The following is a 22,859-nucleotide window of genomic DNA, read 5'->3' as shown; positions in this document are numbered from 1 at the left end:
CAAAACAATACAAGGCAACTGGAGATAGTTATTTTCTTGTCTTACGTCAGGGAAGTGAGTCAACTGCCCTATTTGCTACAAATGCTGAATGACAAACATTAGTGAAAATGGAGATATCCCAACCAGTCTGGGCCTTGAGAAATCCAGCAGAGTGGTGTGAATAAGCTTTAGGCATGTATCTACCAACCCCTCGTCCTAATTGTACTCCCTAGGGTTACCAGAGTGTTGGAACACATTGCCATTATTTCCTCTATAAATACATAAGAAATGCCCAAAATACTTCTAGCTCAAAGCTTCATTGCCACATAGTTGGGAAGAAATCCTTAGGCTCCGATGATTGGCAGACAACTGCCCCAGGCTGTGCTGAATTTATTTGTGGACTTGAACCTCTTATTGAATAAGACAGTTTAATAAACACTCAGAATCAGTCACTGTCACCCAAAGTATTACCTTCAACAAAACACACATGCACACACACACAGACACATACACACACAAACAAACACAATATGCATGTTTGCTTGTGCATGAAAAAACAAGTATTCAAGGTCTATCAAGTAATATATTTTTTTTTTTTTTGGTTTGGTTGGTTTTGTTTTATGAGTGGAACTGCTGAGGAGAATACAGTGGCAGAACATCAAAACCATGAATATGAGTGATGCTTGGGCAAAATCTGGACCATGAAATAGATGGAAAACTAAAACTAGACATTAGGTGATTTTCCTGAGCTTATCCAAATTGTGACTGGAAATCTACAACCCAAATCTTCCCCTTAAGACAGAATTTGCACATTGCCCAAAATAACACTGTTAATCTTCCGTTAAGCTTTCTCCAGAGGAACTGTCACTCTGCCTAGATTATTGTGCACCCAAGAAAGGAAATAATCTTATTGTTAGAAAACTGCTGGACACTGGCCCTGAAGACACTAAGTTTAAGAGATAGGAAATAGCACCATGAGCTCCTCCTCCCACTCAGGACAGGAGTTTAAAGACATCAAATAGGTCATGCCTTTCTGAGAAAAGTCCAGTGATTATTTTCTATGGTATTCATTTAGTTGTAGAATGTATGTTTGGGGATTTTTTTTCATAATTAGAATCCTCAGAAACTTTCAATAAAGAAAACAAAACAAAACAAAACAAAAAAATCTCTATACAACAAGAAGACTTTGACTATTTCCATGTTACATTTTATTTTACATGTACTTTATGCTCATTGTAACTATTAAGTTTTCAATGCATACTATCAAACCTTTAAAAAAATCAAGTACTGACTAAAAAATATATTCATACAGTTTTATGTAAAAATTATTTTAAAATCTGAAAAAAGTACTGACAAAAATGTATTGTATAATTTTATGCAAAAAATGCTTAAAATCTGTACATTTATCTTTGTTTTGTAAAATAAGGTTGTTTTTTTTTAAAAAAAAAAAGAATCGTCAGCAACTTTAAAAATGTCCTGTCCCTCTTCTGGTACCCACACAACATATACTCCCACAGAATACAAAAATTAGATGGCATCTTATGGGAAATTATCCCCTACAATCATCCTCTAAGAAAGCCAATAAAGGAAAACAACCATAATAAAAACAAACAACAAACCATATACCTCCGAGAATTCCTGCAACACTTTTAAGTATTAAAATAAACTCACTAAACTAATTTTGAGTGACTAATTTCTAAAGGTCAGTTTTATGTTATGTAATGTTTCACCACAGGTTCTCCAGAGTGTGCGTCTTACTCTTATTACATGGATTGTTTGAGAAGAATAAACTACTGCAACCCATACTCTATATGTAAATTTCCCATGGAGACAGAATATTTGTTATCTTCTTGATTGTTGGTAGATCTCACTAGTTCATTTATTAATAAGATAGGGTAGAAAAGATGCACCCTGTTTATGTAGCTAGAACTGTAGCAGCCGACAGATATCATCTCCTGTCCATTGGAAAAATACGCCTGGATACTCTGAAGTCCATCTGAACAGCATACTCATGCTGATCAAGAGCCATATGGAGAGACCCCAAAAGATGAGCAGTTGGTCAGTGGCTTTCTGACCACATCTACTTACATACCATTGGGGACTTCTTAGACTTTCTATGTTAGGGCTTATACAACTGACTACTTGCAACTTACTACAAGGAGAATGCAATTGCTTTGACAAACAAGGCAAGAATGTCTAACCACAAGTTTCGTGACTTTAGACAGTAATTCTTGCTTTAAGACTCTAAATATGGGCCAGTTTGTTATAGAAAAACAAGTATTCTGAGTAGTATATATACTATGAACTCAGTATATCTTTTCCCTATTCGATTGTAATCTGGTTAATGTTCCTATATGAGGGAGAATTCAAAATATGTCTCCTTCGCCACCTCTCCCCTCTTTTCCAGGACTCAATCTCTTACCACAATCAATATGATAGGCAGTCACTTCAGTAGTCATGGTTTTTTTTTTTTTTTTTTTTTTTTTTTTTTTTTTTATATAACTGACTTAAAGATGGGGAGTTTATCTGCTTGTCCCTTTTCTAAGTAGTTGTTTTGATTAAGATAAAATATTTTCTAAGTTAGGAGCATCTGAAACTATGTAAACCATGCTATTCATTCCTTTGAAGAGGAATGGACAGTGTGTAATCACTGCACAATAACAAATATGAGCTTGGAGTGTACCATAGCCAGAAAACAAGGGAACCATGACCTAGGTCCTATAACTGCACATGGTAGGAAGAAACTTAGATGTGCATTCTTCTCTATGGGTTTTAATAGGTAAGAACACACTCTGGCAAATTCTTACATTTTTATCCACCAGGAATAAGCACTTCTAAGTATATCACAACCAGATTTTCACTCATGAACACTGCAAGATTGTGCATCTGTCATTCCGGCCTCTATATGTGTGGTAAGTCATATAGCAATATGAGGTAATTCACTTATACTCTAATCAAAACATTGCTCTATTCTATTTTCTTGGATCTATAAATAAAATGATGTAATTGAGTTAGATCTCCTAGGTTTCCTTCCAGGAAAAACATATGGAGTTATAATTTGAGGTCATTTGGCCCTTTTGATGTATTAAATATGTTAGGTTTCAAGTAACTCTGAATATGGACAGCTACTGCTTTTTTGGTCACTTTGTTGTTTCATTGTATAAACATTATGATGTCTTGCCTTAGTGGACACTCATTAAAGAGCTTTTGAATTAAGTACTAGATGAAGGAGTAAATGAAGATTCATTATATACACGATTATACATTATTTGGGGAAAGTTAAGGGGACCAGACCCATGCAAGATTGCCATAAGAGGTGTCATATGCCATAAGCACGTACAAGTTAAAAACTCAAACCAACTGTTGGTATATTTGTTTGTTTGTTTGTTTGTATTTCACTATAAAACTGTAGAAGAAACATTGCTCTTACTTTTCCACAAGTTATTATATGGAATAAATATGACAATCAATGGACAAAGTTCTTTCAAAACTTGAAAATAACCTACACTGGAGGTCTTTGCCTTGAGAATAGTTCTTTCTTCAAATTTTGAAATGCTCTCCAAACTAAATCAGATAAATTTATTCCAAAATATACTAGAGAAGGGGTACTATCCTGATGGCACATTAGCAGCTGCAAGTTGGAAGTCCTGCTACCTCTCAGTTGAGATGCTCAGTAGGAATACAATGCATTAACAACCACTTATAAAAAAAAGGGTTTGGAATTTTCTGCTTCAGAAAGACTCTGGGAAATGAGGATTTCTACTGACAAGAGAGGAAACCACAAACTTTGACAACCAGGACAATCAACAGGCTTGAGGACACATTTTCATCTAGATTTAGTTTCTTTGTCTAAGACTGTTTGGGGAAATACTCCGACTTTTGCCACTTCTCTGTTTAGTTTTCTTTTTTAAATAACTTGTATATAAATTTACTGCATCATAGATAGAATCATGGGCACAACTTATTGTTTTTCTCCCTTTTCCAACATCCCATAGAATTCACTTAGTTATTTTTGTGTCCTCTGCACCAAGTACATGCACTAAGGTGAACCCATGTGTGTAGCAATAAGTAGAGTTTTCTAATCGAAAATTTATGGGGCTTTAAAATCAACCATATCAGTATCACCAAGAACCTATGATGCAAACCAGATCTATTCAGTCAGATACCCCCTGGGTTGGTTCAGTCATGGATATTGAAATGGTTCCAAATGATTGTGTCTCTCACTGAAGTCTAACAACTGTTAACACTCATGTCAACAGAGAGATGGAATATAAATCCTACATGCCCACAAGGGAGCCCACCGGTTTTTTTTTTTTTTTTTCTTTTAATGTCATTCAAATGACTTCCAGAGAACACTATTAAATCCCAATTTCTCTTCTATTTTTTTCACAATTCCTTTATATCACCAAAATAATAAAATTATAACTCGATGAAAAAACATTTAATCCATGAATAAGTCTACTCCAGCACAGAGATCTAACAGTAAGGGCGATGGGGAAACAGGCTTGTATGTACTGCCCAACTTTTATGGCAACAAATATTATCTACAAATCTTGAGTCATCCGCACAATGACTCTGTAAAGGGATTTCTCTCATTATATTATTTTACAGGTGAGAACAGTTAGAACTAAAGGATGTATAGCCCATAACTTAATATGATGGAACACAAGAGCTTACAAAGCCATGCACTGAATAATTTCAAATTTTGTAAACGATTATCCCGATTTCTGATTTACCATATTTGCAAGACATAATTTACCTCTTCCTAAGTAAATACAATAAATGATGTCTTCTTAAATTGGAAAACCATTGCTACCACTAAAAGTTCAAATGTCTTTCAGGTTCAATTTCAAAGCTTCCTTCTAGTAGTTCAGTAAACATGTTATCATGTGGCAGGAATACTACCTGATCCTGAGAATGTATTAGCTAAGAAAAAAAGTCAAAATAACAAAAACCCACTAGAGTCATTGCCCTACCAGAAGTTAGAGTCAACTGGGGAGAGTCTGAAATGAAGCATACAATTGCAAATGTGATCAGATTACGAAGAATGGCATGCACTTTGCTGTAAAGATATACAATGAAAAATTGCAAGCCAATACATTGGGCCAAGTCTTTGCTTAGGAACTGCCAATAAAGGAACTGGCAAAATCATTTAATCTCTAAAATGTTTAATGAGAAATCATAAGGGCCAGAGTCTGGACTCTCCCAGAATCAACAGAAGCATCCAGGTATGGCAGTGCATGCCTAAAATTTCAGATCTGGAAAGAGACAGGGAAAGGAGGACACCTTCTGCTTGCTGATCAACATGTGTAGTCAAGCCACTGAGATACAAGTTCAAAGAAGGACCCTGTCCAAAGAAAATAATGTGGGGTGTTACAAACGACATCCTAGGCTGGCTTCTTGCTCTTCTCATTTCATTCATACTAGTGGCTGCCTGTGCTCCACAATACATGTACACATACATAAAAACACAGCTATATGTGCATACACCCACATATACATACACAAATACATAGACAAACACATCCAAATACACACATACAAACACAGTCACTCACACACATTCACTTAGTTTAACTTAAAGGGTTTGATCTCTCGTAGGTCAACCATGTTCCAGAGTATGGTCATGTTCTAGGAGTATATAAACCACACAAGTTGGACTCTAAGGGTTATAGGAGGAATTGCCACACACAATTGTGTAGGTATGAAGCATGGATGGATATTGAAGGCAGAGAGGGACAGGGATGTTTATGGCCAAAATGCAAGACATGCAATTCTCAAAGAATTAATAAAACTATTTTTAAATGATAAAAAGGAAGGAATTAGAGTTTCTATCCCCAATAGAAAAAGCTCTCATTGCAAGTGTCTATGCAAATTGGTGCTAGAAAACTGACTCTCTGCCTTCTGTCACATAAGATGGTTGAGGATGTCTGTGTCACTCAGAATTCTCTTGGCTGGTTTGCCTTGGATCTGCTTAGATCAGTTGTATCATGGACATAATAATTAAAAAATGAATGATATCTGAGTTGATTTCTCCTGACTGAAAAAAAAAACTTTATGGAACTATGGAACAAAATTTAATAAAGACTAGTTAAGAACAATAAAGGAAATTAATTTAAATAAAGAAAAGCAGAAGGATTTGGAGAGTACATAAAAATAATAAAAACATCAATTTGGACTAGTTTATATGAGTCTAAACTGAACAAACTCATGTGAAAAATACTGTGTAATTGTGAATATGGTTTATGTAGTGAAGTCTGCAGACTGGCAGACCGAATACACCAACAATGTTTAAATGGGTTTGCCTCAATTTTCAAAAGACTGGGAAGGACTATATACAGTGTAAGTTATAAGAGAATTGTTCATTATATGTAGCATGTTTGCATGGTAGAGCATGTGTATAGCATGTACACATCTTTTATTCAAATTTACTTCTACTCTTCTGCTTCTTTTCCAGTGAACAACCTTTGCACTCCAACAGGATCTGGTTAGAGGACTTGCTTTCTTCTTTTTGTCATATACTAACCATATGCCACATTAAATGTTCTATTGTTGGCTTTTGAGGGTAAGAACATAGGTTTACAACACAAACTGAAGTTTAGATATCTAAATACTGAGTCACATTTTCTTTAAAGGTAAATGCCAGCACATCTTGAAGTGTCTGAATCTGCAGGGTTGAGAATCCTAATTTCTGTCTCATCTTCATCATGGGATAACATTTTGTTAGGCTCATATTTTACCTTAGACAACAGAAAAACCCACATTTCAGAAGGAGAATTTTTGTCTACATCCTTTCTCTAGGGAAATGTTTCTCATTCTGTGGGCCCTTACCTCTTTGGAGGCTGCATATCAGATATACTACATATCAGATATTTATATTATAATTCATAATAGTATCAAAATTACAGCTATGAAGTACCATCAAGATAATTGAGTCACAGAATCAAGAAGTTTGAAAACCACTGCTCTAAGGTTCCTCACACTTTGTCTTTGATTATGTTCATATTTCATGTCTGCATTTCTTTACACATTGCAGAGTTTTTCTATAATTTGTTTGGGACAGCAACGCTGTGTGGTTCCTGTTCTTATCCTGACTGCAGTGGAAAAAAAAGAGCACTTAGGCAGATTTAGTCTTCTGAAGGTCACAAACCTAATAAACGGCATGACCTAGACTGCCATTCTAATAAGTTAGAAACTAACTTGAATTCAGTAAAATATAAGTAACCAATGCTCTGTGTCCCACTTCAGAAGTCTGTGGAGATTTTGTCCAGAGTAAGGAAGTGCAAAGTTCAGAGAGACAACTGGGAACCTGTGTGGATATAAAGGGTCATTGGAATTGAGATAATAATTATTCTGGTAACCAGAATCTTTCCACAGAAACCAATTAAATACTGAAAGAAATAAAAAAGTATGTTAAAGGCTGACAAGGGTTCAAAAGCTAAGGCCCCAGGACTAGACTCTGAGGCATATGCCTCCAAGGGATTTTTATTTCAACAATGTGTAATTATATTGTACTTGACTATAGCCTGTACTACCAGGTCAGGGGCCATGTGGATTTCAGAAGTAAAAATAAATCAAAGTCCAAGTGTCACTGGAAAATGCAAATAACTTCACTACATACCTTCCTCTCCCATTGTGTCTTAGTCAGCTTCTATCTCTGCACAAACATTATGAACAAGAAGCAAGGAAAGTGTTTGCTCAGCTTACACGTACACATTGCTCTTATTATCAAAGGAAGTCAAAACTGGAACCCAAGAAGATTAGGTAGCAGGAGCTGATGCAGAGGTCATGGAGGGATGTTACTTACTGGCGTGCTTCCCCTGATTTGCTCAGCTTGCTTTCTTATAGAACCCAGGTCTACCAGCCCAGGGATGGCAGCACCTACAATGGGCTGGGCCCTTCCCTCTTGATCACTAGTTGAGAAAATGACTTACAGCTAGATTTCATGGATGCATTTCCTCAAATGAAGCTCTTTTCTCTGTGATAACTCCAGCCTGTGTGAAGTTTACAGAAAACAAGCCAGTATATATTGTTTGGCTTTATTTCACAATATAATCAATAATCATCTCTACAAACAAGTAATGGTAGGATGTAAGTCACACCATCACTAAATACTAATATCTGCAAAGAATGTCACTTCATTTTTGCTAAACTTCATAAGCTCTAAAAGTATCTGTTTATTATTATTTGTAGTATGTTTTAAAATTTATTATAATTATTAATTCTTCTTCACCCTTCTCCTTCTTTCCTTCCTTCTCTTCTTTCTCTCCTTCTTTTTTTTTTTTTTTTTTTTTTTTTTTGTTCTTTTTATCATCCTCCTTCTTCCTTTCCCTTATCCTCATGTGGTTCAACAGTTTTCCCAAAGTAATAGATTTTGCAATATTTGTATCCAGGATAGTTGAAGACAATTTACACCAGCTGCTTTGATTTTACTATGCTGTACTATCAATATAATTGCCTTAATTTTAGCTTTGATGTCTTCAGAAATTCTTAAAGTGACTTTGTTTAAATTACTTAATTTATTTGGTCTTCAATTTCTCAATGCAAAATAATGAAAAATGGTAATCCAAACACATCAATGTATACAGAAAAACTAGAAGCCTGGCGGCATTCAGTTTAGACAGGATGATGTCAGTATGCTACTCAGACACATTCTGAGGAAAATATATTCGCTTTGCTTTACTTACTTATTGAAAAGTTTTTCAAATGGATATTGTGTGTCAGTTTCTGTGCTATGAAGTTCTGAGAAACAGATGGGGAAGTATGTAGATAGAGATGTTTGTACATTGCCGATAATTTTGTACTGTGGTCAGTAAATCATGCTATAAAGGTGAACTATGATTTACTATCCACATAGAAACCATGTGAACTGTGACACAAGGCAGACTTGTCATAGAAGGAACAAGATCACCCGAAGGGACTACCTGACTTGAGATTTGGAGAACATGTAGAGGCTACTGTTAGAAAAGCATAAACCAGTTACTATCCAGAGAAGAGGAATGGCCACAGGCCACTTGTAATGGAGGCAGTACTGACACATGTAAGTGAGTTCAGTTAGTACATGCTGTTTCTAAAATGTAAGAAATGGTAAAAACCAATATTTATGAACTCGGCCATCTTTTGTCAGATCTGTAGGTCACCTTCAAATTCCATTCCTTTCATCAAAATTAGTATTTGTCAAAAGGCTTCAAGTGGACTGAGGACAAGGCTGGATCTGCTTCTTAAGTAATAATTCCGATGGCTTCTGCGAGTACAAATTGAAAAGTGATCAGAGTTGATTCTGGGACACTTATTTAAAAGGGTATTCTATATTCAGGCAAAAGCAGATCATAGTTTGAACTACAGGGTACTCATTAAATTTTACTAATTAGCATTATTTGAGAGCAGCTCTGCTCCAAGATTCAATTACTGACCTTCTACCAATATGTTGGGATAAAATAATTCCTCTAAGTGTTATTTCTCATACACGTGGGCAGGACCTCAGAGATAATTAAGCCTCATTGTTTTCAAATTGTTTTGCCAAAAGAAAAATCACCTTATCTTCTCAAATTAGTTTTATTCAGAATCCACATAAAGAAAACATTACTGTTTTAGTTAAAAATGAGTAACAATTGCTTTCCATTCAATCTGTATTCCATATTGAACAGTGATGACTTGAGCTCAGGCACCTCTTTTATAAAACACTGTCTTTTATACCCTACCACACGTAGAAAATGGTGTATTGAGGACATTGTTGTTTTTATGTTTAACTATCTCCCCCAAAGACTTGCATGGTGTTGATATTCAACATGTTAATGGTCCCAATTTTGCATAGAGGATACCTGAATAAAGTATTTCCCGAGAGGCTTTGTTTTTCACTTCTCTCGCTCCATTTATACATTCATTTATATTTCATATAATCCTAAAACCTCTCTACCCTTATTTCTTCATTTTTACTTTCTCCCTCTTTAGCAATAAGAAGACAATTCCAGTACTGAAAACAAATTCTTTATAAATATCTGTGCTTTATAAATATCAAGGCTGGATAGAAACTTATGAGTATTGTGAAAATGGACATGATCTCCTTGACAAAAACCTGTACCAGCCAACATTTCATCATTGTGCCTTAATGACCTCCCTCATGAAATTGAGATGAATTAGTGCTACCTCACTAATGGTAAGATGATAGGGGTGATGGATTAATGCTTGACACTGGTCCAGTAGATTACAAGCACTAACTACTTACATTGGCTTTAACTCAATCTTGTTCTTGTCCCTTGAATTGTGATTCAAGTCTACCTTACTTACATTGCTCTTTTTCTTCAAATGGTCCATATTTCTGAATTGTACATAACACAAAAATGGCCCTCTGATATATGGAAAAGGAATTATTCTCATGTTAAATGTAAGAGAACCGGGAATCAAGCTGGGTATGGACACCCACAACTCTAATGCTAGTATTCAAGAGGTAGAAGCATAATTGGTAAAAGATTGAGTTTAGTGTGGTCTACATATTGAGAACTTGTGTGTGTGTGTGTGTGTGTGTGTGTGTGTGTGTGTGTGTGTGTGTGTTTGTGTGTGTGTGTGTATGTGTTTTCATGTACATATGCACGTGGGTCATGTTATCGGGGTTTCCAATAATCAAAAGTCTGAATAACTGGCAATAATAGTCAAACAAGAATCTATAGCTTGAAATTTATTTTTAACTACATAATGCAATGGCTGTGGGTGACGATCAAAGTCCCATGAAATTTTGCTATGCATCTGTCTTATTTTACAGTTCAGACCACAGGAGTCTGAAACTAGAGTTACCTTCCCTATATACTCATAAAAACCCACCACAGTCTATCAAGAACTTGAGATGGAACAGTACACAAGAAATTTCAAAAGTCATTTGGCTAAGTCTAAAATTGTTTTTTTTAATTCTACTGGACTGGACCTTGTGTTGGAATAGATGTTATTTATCTTGGCACTTCCATAGCAATGAATGTGGTAACCCCTCAGGAAAAGTTTGTTCCATTATCCTAAAGATAAAATACAGTAGAGAATAGTCTTGAAAACATTGACAAATGAAACAACTTCCTGTACAGAATACCAATCTCTTAGTCACTAAGACTAACCATTAATTAATGTGATATTATGACACAAATAAGCTTCTATAATTCAAAGGACACAATCTATAGAAAAAACAGATACCCACAGAATGGGAAAAGATTTTTAACTAATTCCTCATCTGACAAAGAACTAATATCTAAAATATATAAAGAAGTCAAAAAAAAGACATCCACACACTAAATATAATTCAATTAACACTGAGATGCAGATCTGAACTGGATTCTCATCAGAAAAATCTCAGATCACCAAGAAAGGCTTCAGGAAATGTTCGGAGTCTTTAGCCATCAGTGAAATATAAATCAAAATGACTATGAAATTCTATCTCACACCTGTAAGAATGCCTAAGCGCAAAAACACAAGTGATAGCCTATGCTGAGGAGAATGTGGAGCAAGGAGAACACTCCTCTACGGCTAGCAGGTATGCAAACTTGTACAGCCATTTTGGAAACCAATATGGCGGTTTTTCAAGACTCAGGTACATCACTATTGAGCATATTCCCAAAAGATGCTCCATCCCTTCATAAGGACACTTTCTCAGTTATGTTCATAGCAGCACTACTTGTAAGAGCTAAAAATAGAAATGACCTAGATGTCCTTCAGCCAAAGAATGAATAAATAAAATATGTCACATTTACACAATGAAGTATTACTCAGCTGTTAAATACAGATATCATGAAATATGCAGGCAAATGAAACTAGAAAAAAAAATCAAACTAAGTGTGGTAACCCAGGCACAGAAAGACAAACATATTATTACTCACTTAAAAGTATGTTAGCTATAAAATAAAAGACAATCTTGTTATAGTTCACAGACCCAGAGAGGCTAAGCAACGAAGAGTGCTTCAGAGGAAATGCAAGGACCTGCTGGAGAAGGGGATATAGAATAGATTTTGCACACAGAACAGGGACAGGTATGGTTGGGAACAGGAACTATCAGATGGTTTTTAGAGATATTTAGAGATATTTAGAGAAATAATTAGGTACATTTTACAGAGATGTGGATACCTAGTGAAATGGAAACTCCAAGGAATTTAAGAGAGTAACCCTAGCAAAGACTCCTACTAATGGGGACACAGGCCCTGAACTGTCCCCTAAACTGGTACTTCTGTACCCAGGGATGGCCTCAACTGGACATCAACCCAACTACAATATCTCTGACCTAAATACTGTCCTGCCTGCAGAGTGTTGCTGGACCAGAGCATAGCAGAATCATCAAAGAGACCAGAGAGACTTTATTCAGTAACTGATATGAGAAGATGAAGAGCAAATCTGTTTATGCTCCTGAACCAGACCTTGTGTTCTCTCTCTCTCTCTGTCTCTCTCTCTGTCTCTCTCTCTCTGTCTCTCTCTGTCTCTCTGTCTCTCTGTCTCTGACTCTCTCTCTCTCTCTCTCTCTCTCTCTCTCTCTCTCTCTCTCTCTCTGTGTGTGTGTGTGTGTGTGTGTGTGTGTGTGTGTGTACACATACACATATATAATTTTTTCTTATCCACATAAGAAACTTCTATTCAGCCAATTTAGGTTGCCAGCAAAAATAATTTTAAACCTTCTGTTCAGCTGTGGTATAATCTAGGATATATTAATTATATCTCTTGGCTTGTCAGTTCTTTTATTCCATAAAATGGATCAGCAGTGCCTACTCCTTAGAGATAGGAGAGGAATAAAATGCAAGATATGTCATTTCCAGACAACTATTGTGGATGCCAAGCCAAGAAGTTCATGCTTACTGGAGCCTAATATAGCTGTCTTCTGAGAAATACTGCTAGAGCATGACAAATACAGAGGCAGATGCTCTCAGCCAATTATTGGACCGACCGAGAATGGGGTACTCAATGGAAGAGTTATAGAAAGGAAGGAAGGAGGTAAAAAAAGTTTTCAACCCATAAGAAGAACAACAATATCAACTAACCAGACTGACTACTCAGAGCTCCCAAAAATGAAACTATCAAATAGTACACAGGGAGTGACCCATGTCTCCAGCTGCATATGTAGTAGAGGATGGTCTTCTTGGGCATCAATGGGAAGAGAGAGTATTTATTGGTCCTGTGCAGGTTTGGTGTCCCAGTGTCAGGAAATGCCAGGGTGGAGAGGTGGGATGTAGTGGGTTGGTGGGTGGGCGAGTACCCTCATAGACAGAGGAGGAGGAGAGATGGGAAAAGGGTTTCTGGAGTGGAAACCAGGAAAAGGTGATAACATTTAAAATGTAAATAAAGAAAATATTCAATAAAAGAAAAGAAAAAAAAGGTATGTCACACCATTACTATCAACAGTTTTTATCATTGAGTAATAATGGTTTTATAAGCAATTAATAGGTAAAAGTCAATGTTATTTTTATTGTGAATTTTGCTGATCAAGTTCACTGTTATTTCTTCTTCTTTTTTTTTTTTTTTTTTTTTTTTTTTTTTCATGTGGGTAACAACCTCCAATTCACTAAACACTCTTATAAGCTATGTAATATTATTGGCTACATTTTACAAAACAAAGAAAAACAAACACAAATAGATAAAGGTACAAAAATGTTAGTATCTCATGCCAGAATCAGGATCTGGCAGTAGAGTTGGGATTTCAGCCTAAGGCATCTGATTCAAAAGTCCGTGCACGTCATGAGTTCTATTATTTTCTGCACCGTTGCCTACTCATTAAATAATTATTGTGCATTACTGTTCTCATTGATATTATTGTTCTCATTACTATAATCTTATATTCCATATCTGGTATAGTTACTTTGATCTCCATTCATACTCAACATCAGTGTTTTTTATAGGACATAATCCCATGGCACTATGCAGGGCGGCTGTGGGATAATTACCCCACAGTTGCAAATGCTCTGAAGTATAAGAACAATGAGCCAGATAAATGTGTTTATTGGTGTAATAGTGGTTCCATTGTTATAGGGATAAATAATTACTTTCTTTTTGATTTGGGAGTTTCCTCTATAGGAGGGACCTATGTCTAAGAACAAAATAGTAAACTTGTTCCAAAACACACAATTTAGGAGAATGTAAGAGGATTTCTTCTCTTAATTGTCACATCTTCAAACATTCCCCTACATGTTTATGTTTATCCCCATAAAAGAAAGGGATTTTTCAGCCTGAAATAGAGAAGTAACTTTCATGTGATCCATGGTTGGGGGTTCAGTCCTAAACAGTAAATGCACATCACTCCTGTAAGGCTCAAGAGACATTTCAGAAAGATGGACAGAGAAATTATAAATTTTTAGAAATGTAAAAGGGTGTAAAAGAAGACCCAGAAGACAATGACAATCATGAGTCACAAGAGCAGCACATACTGAAGAGTCCGTAGAAAGTGCTTTTTTCTAACATTCATCTACAGAGGAGCAAAGAAGTCCTGGAGACCTACCACATATGTCTGTTGGCGACCAACAAATTTGGGGTCAGGGAGAAATATGGTTGCTAGCTATATATTTACTAGTGAAATCCAGACTCTAATGGTTAATTCCAAACTCAGGATCACATGGATGGTTCCACTTAAATTCCACAGGAAACTAAATTTAGCCAAGACTACTGAGTAGGTAACGATAAATAGATAAAGATAAATAGATATCCAGAGTAAGTGGGGGGGGGGGGGGGTTGGTAAGTACAGAAAGGAAATAAGAATGGAAAATCAAAATAATGTGTATGCATAAAATTGTGTAAGAACAAAAAATTGCTAATAAAAAAGAAACACTCACAGTTTAGACAGATTTTCAGATTAAGCATGCTTGCTCTTTTCAAGCCTATGAAATGCCAAAAACAAGAAAGCCTCACCCGCTTCAAGATGCAGTGCTTAGTGGACGGGAAGTGATGAAACCATACACAGTCCAGAGTATGACTGCTGGGCACATTGAACCAACTATTTATGTGGTTCACCTTATGTGCGGTTATGCTTTCATGGATTTTCCCTACCTTAAGTGTGAAATGGCCCTTGTGCCAGATCCTACTATAGAAATGGGGTATGCCAAATATAATAGGGATAGACAAAACAAAACAAGGGATGTTTTCTGTGACTTATCTCACATTGGAAAGTTCCTCACAATATTCATGGCAATATTTTAAAATGGAAATGATTCCCTCTAGCTGTCAAAGGTAAGTTGGAAGACACCTTAGTACTTCCTTTGTTTACAGAATGTCCCTTTCCATAGCCCAACTGCCATGCTGCAAGTAGACCAAATGACATGTAGAGGACATGGGTAAGCATTCTAGTTGACAGCCCCAGCTGAGCCTCCAGCTGACAGCCAGCATCAACTGCCAACTCTGAGAGGGAGGTAATTTGGAGGTCCACTGAGGAAAGTCACCCAAGGACACTGGCCTCAGCCAATTTGAGAATCCTCCAAGTGTATCAAACTATACAATCATGAGAGGTCACAGTGAATGATTTTGAGAGTTTTAGGGTAAGCTTATTTTTTGTTTGTGAATAGATAAATAAGACATGTCTTCTAATAGTTTTCTAATAGACTTCGATCAAGTAAAATTCTAAAACTCCAGAGGGGACCTCTTACGAAAACGTAAATGACTCATTTGAAGTATCAATAATGACTGGTAATGATTTGGCACATCCCCCATCTTCCTTTACCTCGGTGGCTTTATCTATAAAAACAGGAATAGTAACAGTACCTGTTTTCCTGATATGGTGATGTGATAAAGCAATGAATTCACGTACAACAACAGAATACTAGGCATATAAAACATGCATAATAAATGAATCCCTTGCCACTCTTGACTCGAGTCAAATATTTCACCAGGTCTTTAAATTTTAAAGTTTCTCATCCTCATTCTTAACCTGAAGGCAATCGTCATTATCCAGTGCCACAAATTAGGTGCAGGGACTTACATAGTGCTTGTTGGCTGGGAAATGGCAGAACGACTTGACTCCTACCGTGTACAGCAAATGATCTTTTCTCTCGCCCTCCCATCCTTCCTCAATACCACCCTTCTTCTAGACAAGTAGAACTGGCACTGGTACCTGTTGCAATGGCAGCACCTGCTCTGAGCCCTCAGCTCCCGTGGAGTTCAACAAAGGAACAAATTGAAGCTGAGCAATCAGTTCATTTGCAAAACATCAACTTGCTCAGCTAGAGGTGGTTCAAGGCTCTCGCTGCTATCACCTCTGTCTGACACCGCTCTTTGGCAGAGAGGTGCCCTGCTAGTCTGAGAAAGGCTCATTAAAGCCTCTGGTTCAGATGTCAGGTAGCAAGCCCACAGCCAGGCCAAGGAAGTTCAGCTCCCCTGGGAAGGTTTCAGAGCCTCATTTTGTATGCTCCCACCCTCGGCAGTATTGCATTCACTCCTCAGAATATGAACATCACTGAGTTACTTGCCAACTGCAGTTTCCAGATTCTCTCCTAGAGAGAGAGAGAGAGAGAGAGAGAGAGAGAGAGAGAGAGAGAGAGAGAGAGAGAGAGAGAGAGAGAGAGGAAGGAATGCTGGGATTAAGGTATGTTTTCTCTTTTTTCTGATGGGCAGGCCAACACCCAGAGCTCTGTGTTTAAAGATCCCCGGGGCAGTATGGTATTTCTAGCTATCCACACATAGCAAAGTCCAAAACTAGAAAAAAGGGGTTAAGTACAGTAGTGGGCACAGGAGCTTGGAATGGGGAAGTCACCTATCTGAAGACAAGTTACCTATCATGAAGAAAAGAAGAAGGGGAGGGGAGAGGGGATAACATATTAAATGTAAATACAGAGAGTATCTAATAAATAAAGCAAAAAGAGTAGTGCTTTCGATCTGAGGCTGAGGACTCTACAGTTTAGATATACACATTATGGTTTATAAGAGTAGCATAGTTATTAAGTAGCAACACAAATGTTAAAAGGCTTCAGCATTTGAAAGTTTGAAAACCACTGCCTTCCAGTGGTGTGGGCTGGGTTATCTAACTCCCAATGTTGTAAGACCTGATCTCCCAGTACAGCTAAACATAACTGTATTCAAACATCACTTTTTTTCCCTGCTGAATGCTCATTAGGGATGAATGGTAGTACAGTAATGCAGTGTGATTGGTTCTAAATCAGAGAGGATGAGGACATAAGTGTACCTGTGTGAAAGAAACTCAGGGCTCAGGAAACAGGATACAAGCCACAGAGTCCTCAGTGGAAACAACCCTGTCAAAGCACTGTGTTTAAACTTCTGGCTACTAGAATTGGAACAAAACAGATGTCTCCTGTTTAAGTTTCCTAGTCTGTAGCACTTAGCTGAAATAACCTGTTCAAGATACCCACCTGAGGTAAATTTTATTTTCTGATTCACAGAGGAACCTTTCCCTGCTCGTGCTCTGAGAACCATCTTTCGTAGCACTGTGGACTAAACAGTGCCTGAGGCTGGTCACCTGCCACAGGCCTGATAAATCTAATGGTTCTCCTCCAGAGACTCCCTTATGGTGGCAGCTTGGGTATCTGCTGCGTGCAACAGGGAAGTCAATTTCTGAACAGACCTTTTTCCAAGTCTGTGTTTCAGCACTACGGCAACACGTTGGTAACTGACGGGGGGAGGGGAAAATCGATTTCACTCTCCAAATGGTTATTACAAGTGAGAGACAATGCAGTGAGCCCAGAATCGGAAAGTCTGAGGCAAGCAAAGAGGAACAGCACTAGTGTGTAAGGAGACTCATCACAGTGCAAGAAAGATGGTGCATTAAGAAAAGTGGGTTTATAGAAGTGAGACCTAGGGCTGAGAAACACTTTATATACAATCAGCGAAGATGTCACAGAGGAAACAACATTAGATGCAGAAACATGAGAGGGGAAAGTTTCAAAGTGGGAAACCCAGCTTGAGCTGCCTAGAGAAATATAATTATTTTTAATTCTTGTCTTGTGTGTGAGCACACCAGACATTTCAGAGGACAGATTTGAATTTACAGATTTAAATGCCATTTTGACTTTTGCTTTAAAACAGATTGGCTAAATCTCATTCTTCTTGACTTTTGAAGCCAGAGACTTCCTGAAGAGACTCTCCTGTATGATATCATTTCATGTGACAATTAAAAATGTCCTTGTGTGTATCCACACATTCCTTGGGGACAAAGTCAACCCCCATCTGAAAACCACTGATTGACTGCAGCAGCTTTGAACATGTGACTTCACTTCTCTGAAATTCAGGTTTTTTTGGATTTCACAATAGGAAAATGAACACACACTCACACACACACACAAACATACACACACACACACACATACAACACAGGTACACACATGAACGCATGCACACACATGCACACAAAATGTGGACAAGACAAATCATGCTATGTAAATTCAATATAATTTTTCAAAATGTACTTGTGTGTGTGTGTGTGTGTGTGTGTGTGTGTGTGTGTGTGTGGTGTAAATATGCTTACATTTGTATGTGAAGGTATGCATACTTGTGTATGCACTTGAAGGCCATAGGGAATACCCTCTTCTCTCCTTTTTTATGTATTCCTTTGAGGCAGATTCTCTCCCTAAACTTGAGGCTTGTGTTTTCTTAGCTAACATAATGGCCAACAAACTTTCAGCATTTCTGTCTCCTCTCTAATTAGAGGAAGGTTATATATGTGAGCCAGATGCTTAGCTTGCTCACTGGGTACATAATGAGAATGGTAATTCTCATCATTGGACAAAAAAGTACTATTAATCATTAAGCCATCTCCATATTCTCAAACTTGTCTCATTGGTTAAAAAAAAATGATTTTTTTTTTTCTCTGAATGAAATAAAAGGCAAGATCCCACTCCCAATACAGGGTGAATGATGACAGAACTCTTCTGACTGATCACGATAACAAGTCTGATTCAGGCCTCCCACATGGATTTACCCCACCCTGCTCCCAAACTGCTTTATCTTGTGAGAGCCTCATACAAACTCTGGACACAGTGCTATAGAAACTTCCCAACTGCAGATAGATCATGAATTGCCTGGAAGAATAGAGTTTGACCAACAGATTGAATGCTAGCTTCGTCATTGAAAAGGGAGACCCTGTCTGTTCTCTCCTGTATTTCTCACTGGAAACAGAGTAGATGGTACAGGAGAGGGTGAAGCTAGAACCAGACCAGGCAAAGGAAGCAACTGTGAACTTACGAATGCACTTATCTTTGGATAGGCTCATACCCTGAGCGGATTTGCTTGTATAACCCTCCTTAAATTTTCACTAGTTGCTACTACCTTTGTACCACTTCACTCTAGGCCCTGATCAAAGGTCCTCAACTACCTCAATTGACTGGCTAATTAGTCAGCCCAGTTCCTTTACCCTTAAGAAGAGATACAGACTCTTACTAACCACATACTTTTAGAATTGTACAGATATTGCATTTTGAGTAAACTAATAGGTGACGTATAGTTTGCTGGTACCAGTGCTGGGCAGTCATCATCAATAGATCAGAGATGTCACAAACAATGCAACGATGACCTTCTTGGCTCAATTTCCTTTATTGGGAATCTGATTTCAGGACTTTGTACACATATGCCCAAATCAGAGAATGTGCAAGCCTTTTAAATTAAGTGAAGGTAGCATTTGTGTATTACCCGTGCACATCTTCTTCTGTAGAGACCTCAAGTCATCTGCAGGTTTCTTCATTTAACATACAAGTATCATGAGGTTTAGAAAACAAACGAGTAAAAAAAAACAAAATCTGCCCATGGGCGGTAGGAACACAAATTTTGTTTTGATAATTTCAATCTGAGTTTAGTTAAACTGTAGAAGGAGAACCCACAGATAGAGAACAATGGTATACTTAGAAAGCATATGGAATTTAAAATGTTGCAAGGATCATGGACTGCCTTTCTTTAAGAGTCCTTAATGTGCTACTTGAAGCACACATCACTGTGATTTAGGAGAATGTGTAGCTGACACTGAGCAACTGGGCGATAGGACAGTGTAGAAATAGTCAGGTGAGAGCACATACCTCTCTCTAGGCAGCTGGTGGTTGGGATTGTGGCGGCAGCGCACGCTGAGGCCAAAGAGCTTGCGGGCTGTACGCTGGATTTTCTGCCTCTGAGCCTCAGTGGCACTCTGCAGGAGCTTGTAACGGCTCTGCAGGTCCCAGTCATTGCCCCAGTGCTGGTGGATGCTGCCGATGGTCAGGAAGTGGTTGCTTGGGAGACGCTTCATAAATGACTTAAACTCATCTGACAAGAGACAAGAGTCAGGAGAGAACAGGTTAGCATGAGAGCCACCACCTGAAGTCCTAGTTGAAGATTTAGTTCTTGCATTTTTCTTTAGTACTTTCTGCTCTCATCATAGCAGCTTGAAAATGGAAACAGCATAAATGTTCTTCAGCCAACACAGGGGATAATGAAAATGTGATACATATTCACTGCAGAATACTATTAAATCATAAAGCTTGCCAGTAAATGGATGTATTGAGAAAATATCATGTTGAGTGAAGTTACCCAAACCAGGAAAGACAAATGTTCAATCTCCCCAGAGGCTCCTAGCTCTAAATATTCAGATATAAGTGTACTCCTTATCCATCATTAAGGGAACTCGTCTGTGCATCAGAAGGAGATTATTGCAGACTACACAATCAATCAGAATACAGAATTGTGGAATCCAGTCCTACTGGATATACATCCACAATCTCTCCCACATTTAAGGCTCCAGAAACACTGAGGAAGAGAAGCCATAAAGATTCCTAGACCAGAATATCAGGGAGTGTGTTTTGAACTTTTGCCTCCTAGAAATGGCAGAAGACACACCCATAAAGTGTAAACAATGTGACTGCTTGTCATGAGTGACCATGGACAACACTGAACCGACAAATTTGAACCTGGGAACTCACACAAAGTGTCAACCATACACAGAGAACTACAGTCAACTAAGGAATGTTAAGAGGTAGAATAACAGGACTTTCCCAGGAAAGAACATAGCAGTTGGTTTTAGGCCAGTCCTCCATTAGTTTTGGATGTTCAAGTCCATATGCCAATGAAAAACACTGTAATTTGAATGAAGCCAGGCTACATAGTCTGCTGTGCTGCTAACATTGTACCTGCATTAAAAGGTACCTATAGGAGGCATGTATATTTAAGATAAGGTTCTACAAACTTCCAGAATGGGGTTGTCAGGTTACAATACACACCCTTTGCATTCACACTCAACAGTGTGTTTTGAATCAAATTACTCTTCTTAATTAAAAAAAAGCATTTTAGCCACTCAAAGTGGAAAATCAGTCTATTATGGTTTTAGTAGAATTATAACTGAAAACAAATATGAAGAAAACTGTTCCGAAATTCTAGTCAGATATTGTTGCCTGCTAAGTGAACAAATCCGTGTGCCTTCTTCCCCTTTGACAAACAGAACTCTGGTAGGTGTAGAGTGGAGTTAAAGCCATATTAGCACCAAGCTGAATCTATCTTTTTCATGTATCCTGTAGGACTTATGGAGAACTGAAGAAAGTGAAACTCTACACTCATGATCCAACTGCCATTTGGAGCCCTAGGCATCAACCATATAACTTCTTCTCCAGTGCTGGAAAAGTACAATTTAAGAGATGCTAAGAGGTCCCTTGGTACATGTTTCAGCCCTAGTTCCTAATATTAGAATTCATGAGCAACATCTCAGGAAATAGTTTGATATAACCTTAGAAATAACCTAGCTCAGCTTTCTTGATCCACATATAAGGGAAACCAAAACCCAGAACAACAAAGTGCTTTTTCTTGAAAGATAACACAGGCATAAAGCCTCAAGAGCAAAACCTGCTCTTATCTAGTCTGACACTTTCTCAGCCACACCATTCTTCCCCAGTGTCTTTCTCAACTGCCTTGGAAAATGAAACAAAACATGGGTCATTTTGCAGGTAAAAGGTTTCAGGCAAATGGATGGAAGTAGAAAACACCATTCTAAGTGAGGTACCTCAGACCCAGAAAGAGTATGAATTCATCCTAAGAGAGCATTAGCCACAAATTTCAGTATGGCTATGCTACAATCTGCAAACTCAAAGAAGCTACATAACAAGAATGTCCCAAGGAAGGGTACTTAAAAATTACTCCAAAGAGAAATAAAAGAGAAATCTGAAGTAGATGGAGTGAGGGAACTGGGCAGCTGTAAGTGGAAAGGGGAACAGGGTGGAGAATAGGAGTGGGGAATTGGGGAGTGCTGGGAGAGACAACAGAAATTGGTGGAGGACAGCCCTAAGTAGGGGGCACACCTAGGAGTCTTCTCTGGTAACCCTAGGGGAGACCCTTAGAAGGGACAAATAAAGCCTTAATTGGCCACCTCTTGTAAACACTGCTTCCAGTGGAGGGAGGGGAACGCAAGACCTTCATCCCAATATTGTCCTGGCTACAAGAAGAGGAGGGATAAATATGGAACAGAGATTGGGCAAATGGACAACCAGCAACTGGTCCAACTTGAGAACCATCTCATGGGAGAGAGTCAATCTCTTACATGAGTAATGACATTTGGCCATGCTTGCAGAGAGGAACCTAGTATAACTCTTCTGAGAGGGATCATCCAGCAGCTGAAAAATCAAATGCAGAGATCCAGGGCTCAACAAGCCAGAGCTGGTGGAAGAATGGGGTGAGGTACTGAGGGAGGCAGAAGGGTCAAGGACATCACAAGAAGACCTGAGCTAATCTGGGCCCAAGGGGCTCACAGAGACTGAACCATCAACCAAATGGAATATGCTTGAGCCAGTCCCCTAGGCCCTCTATAAGTTTGTAGCTTGGTCTTTTTGTGGCTCCACATACAACTGGAGCACGGACTGTCTCTGATTCTGCTGTGGACCTATGGATCCCTTTATCACAGCTGGACTGCCTTGTCTAGCCTCAATTTGAGAAGATGCACTTAGTTCTTCTATGACTTGATGTATCAGGGTGAGTGGGTACCC

General features: G+C 38.1%; 1 protein-coding gene across 1 annotated transcript in view; it reads right to left on the bottom strand.

Moving 5' to 3' along the window:
* Nucleotides 1-22,859, bottom strand: part of BRINP1 (BMP/retinoic acid inducible neural specific 1) — a gene marked incomplete at its 3' end in the record, with an annotated part of 194,159 nt that overhangs the window by 12,359 nt on the left and 158,941 nt on the right. Inside the window, exon 7 of the mRNA XM_080940074.1 lies at nucleotides 19,938-20,160. Coding sequence (XP_080796200.1) covers nucleotides 19,938-20,160 — 223 coding nt within the window. The remainder of the gene's footprint in view (nucleotides 1-19,937; nucleotides 20,161-22,859) is intronic.

This window comes from Micromys minutus (genome assembly GCF_963924665.1).
Source record: "Micromys minutus genome assembly, chromosome: 28".
In the NCBI taxonomy this organism is placed as follows: Eukaryota; Metazoa; Chordata; class Mammalia; order Rodentia; family Muridae; genus Micromys; species Micromys minutus.
This window is presented reverse-complemented; position numbering and strand designations above follow the sequence as displayed.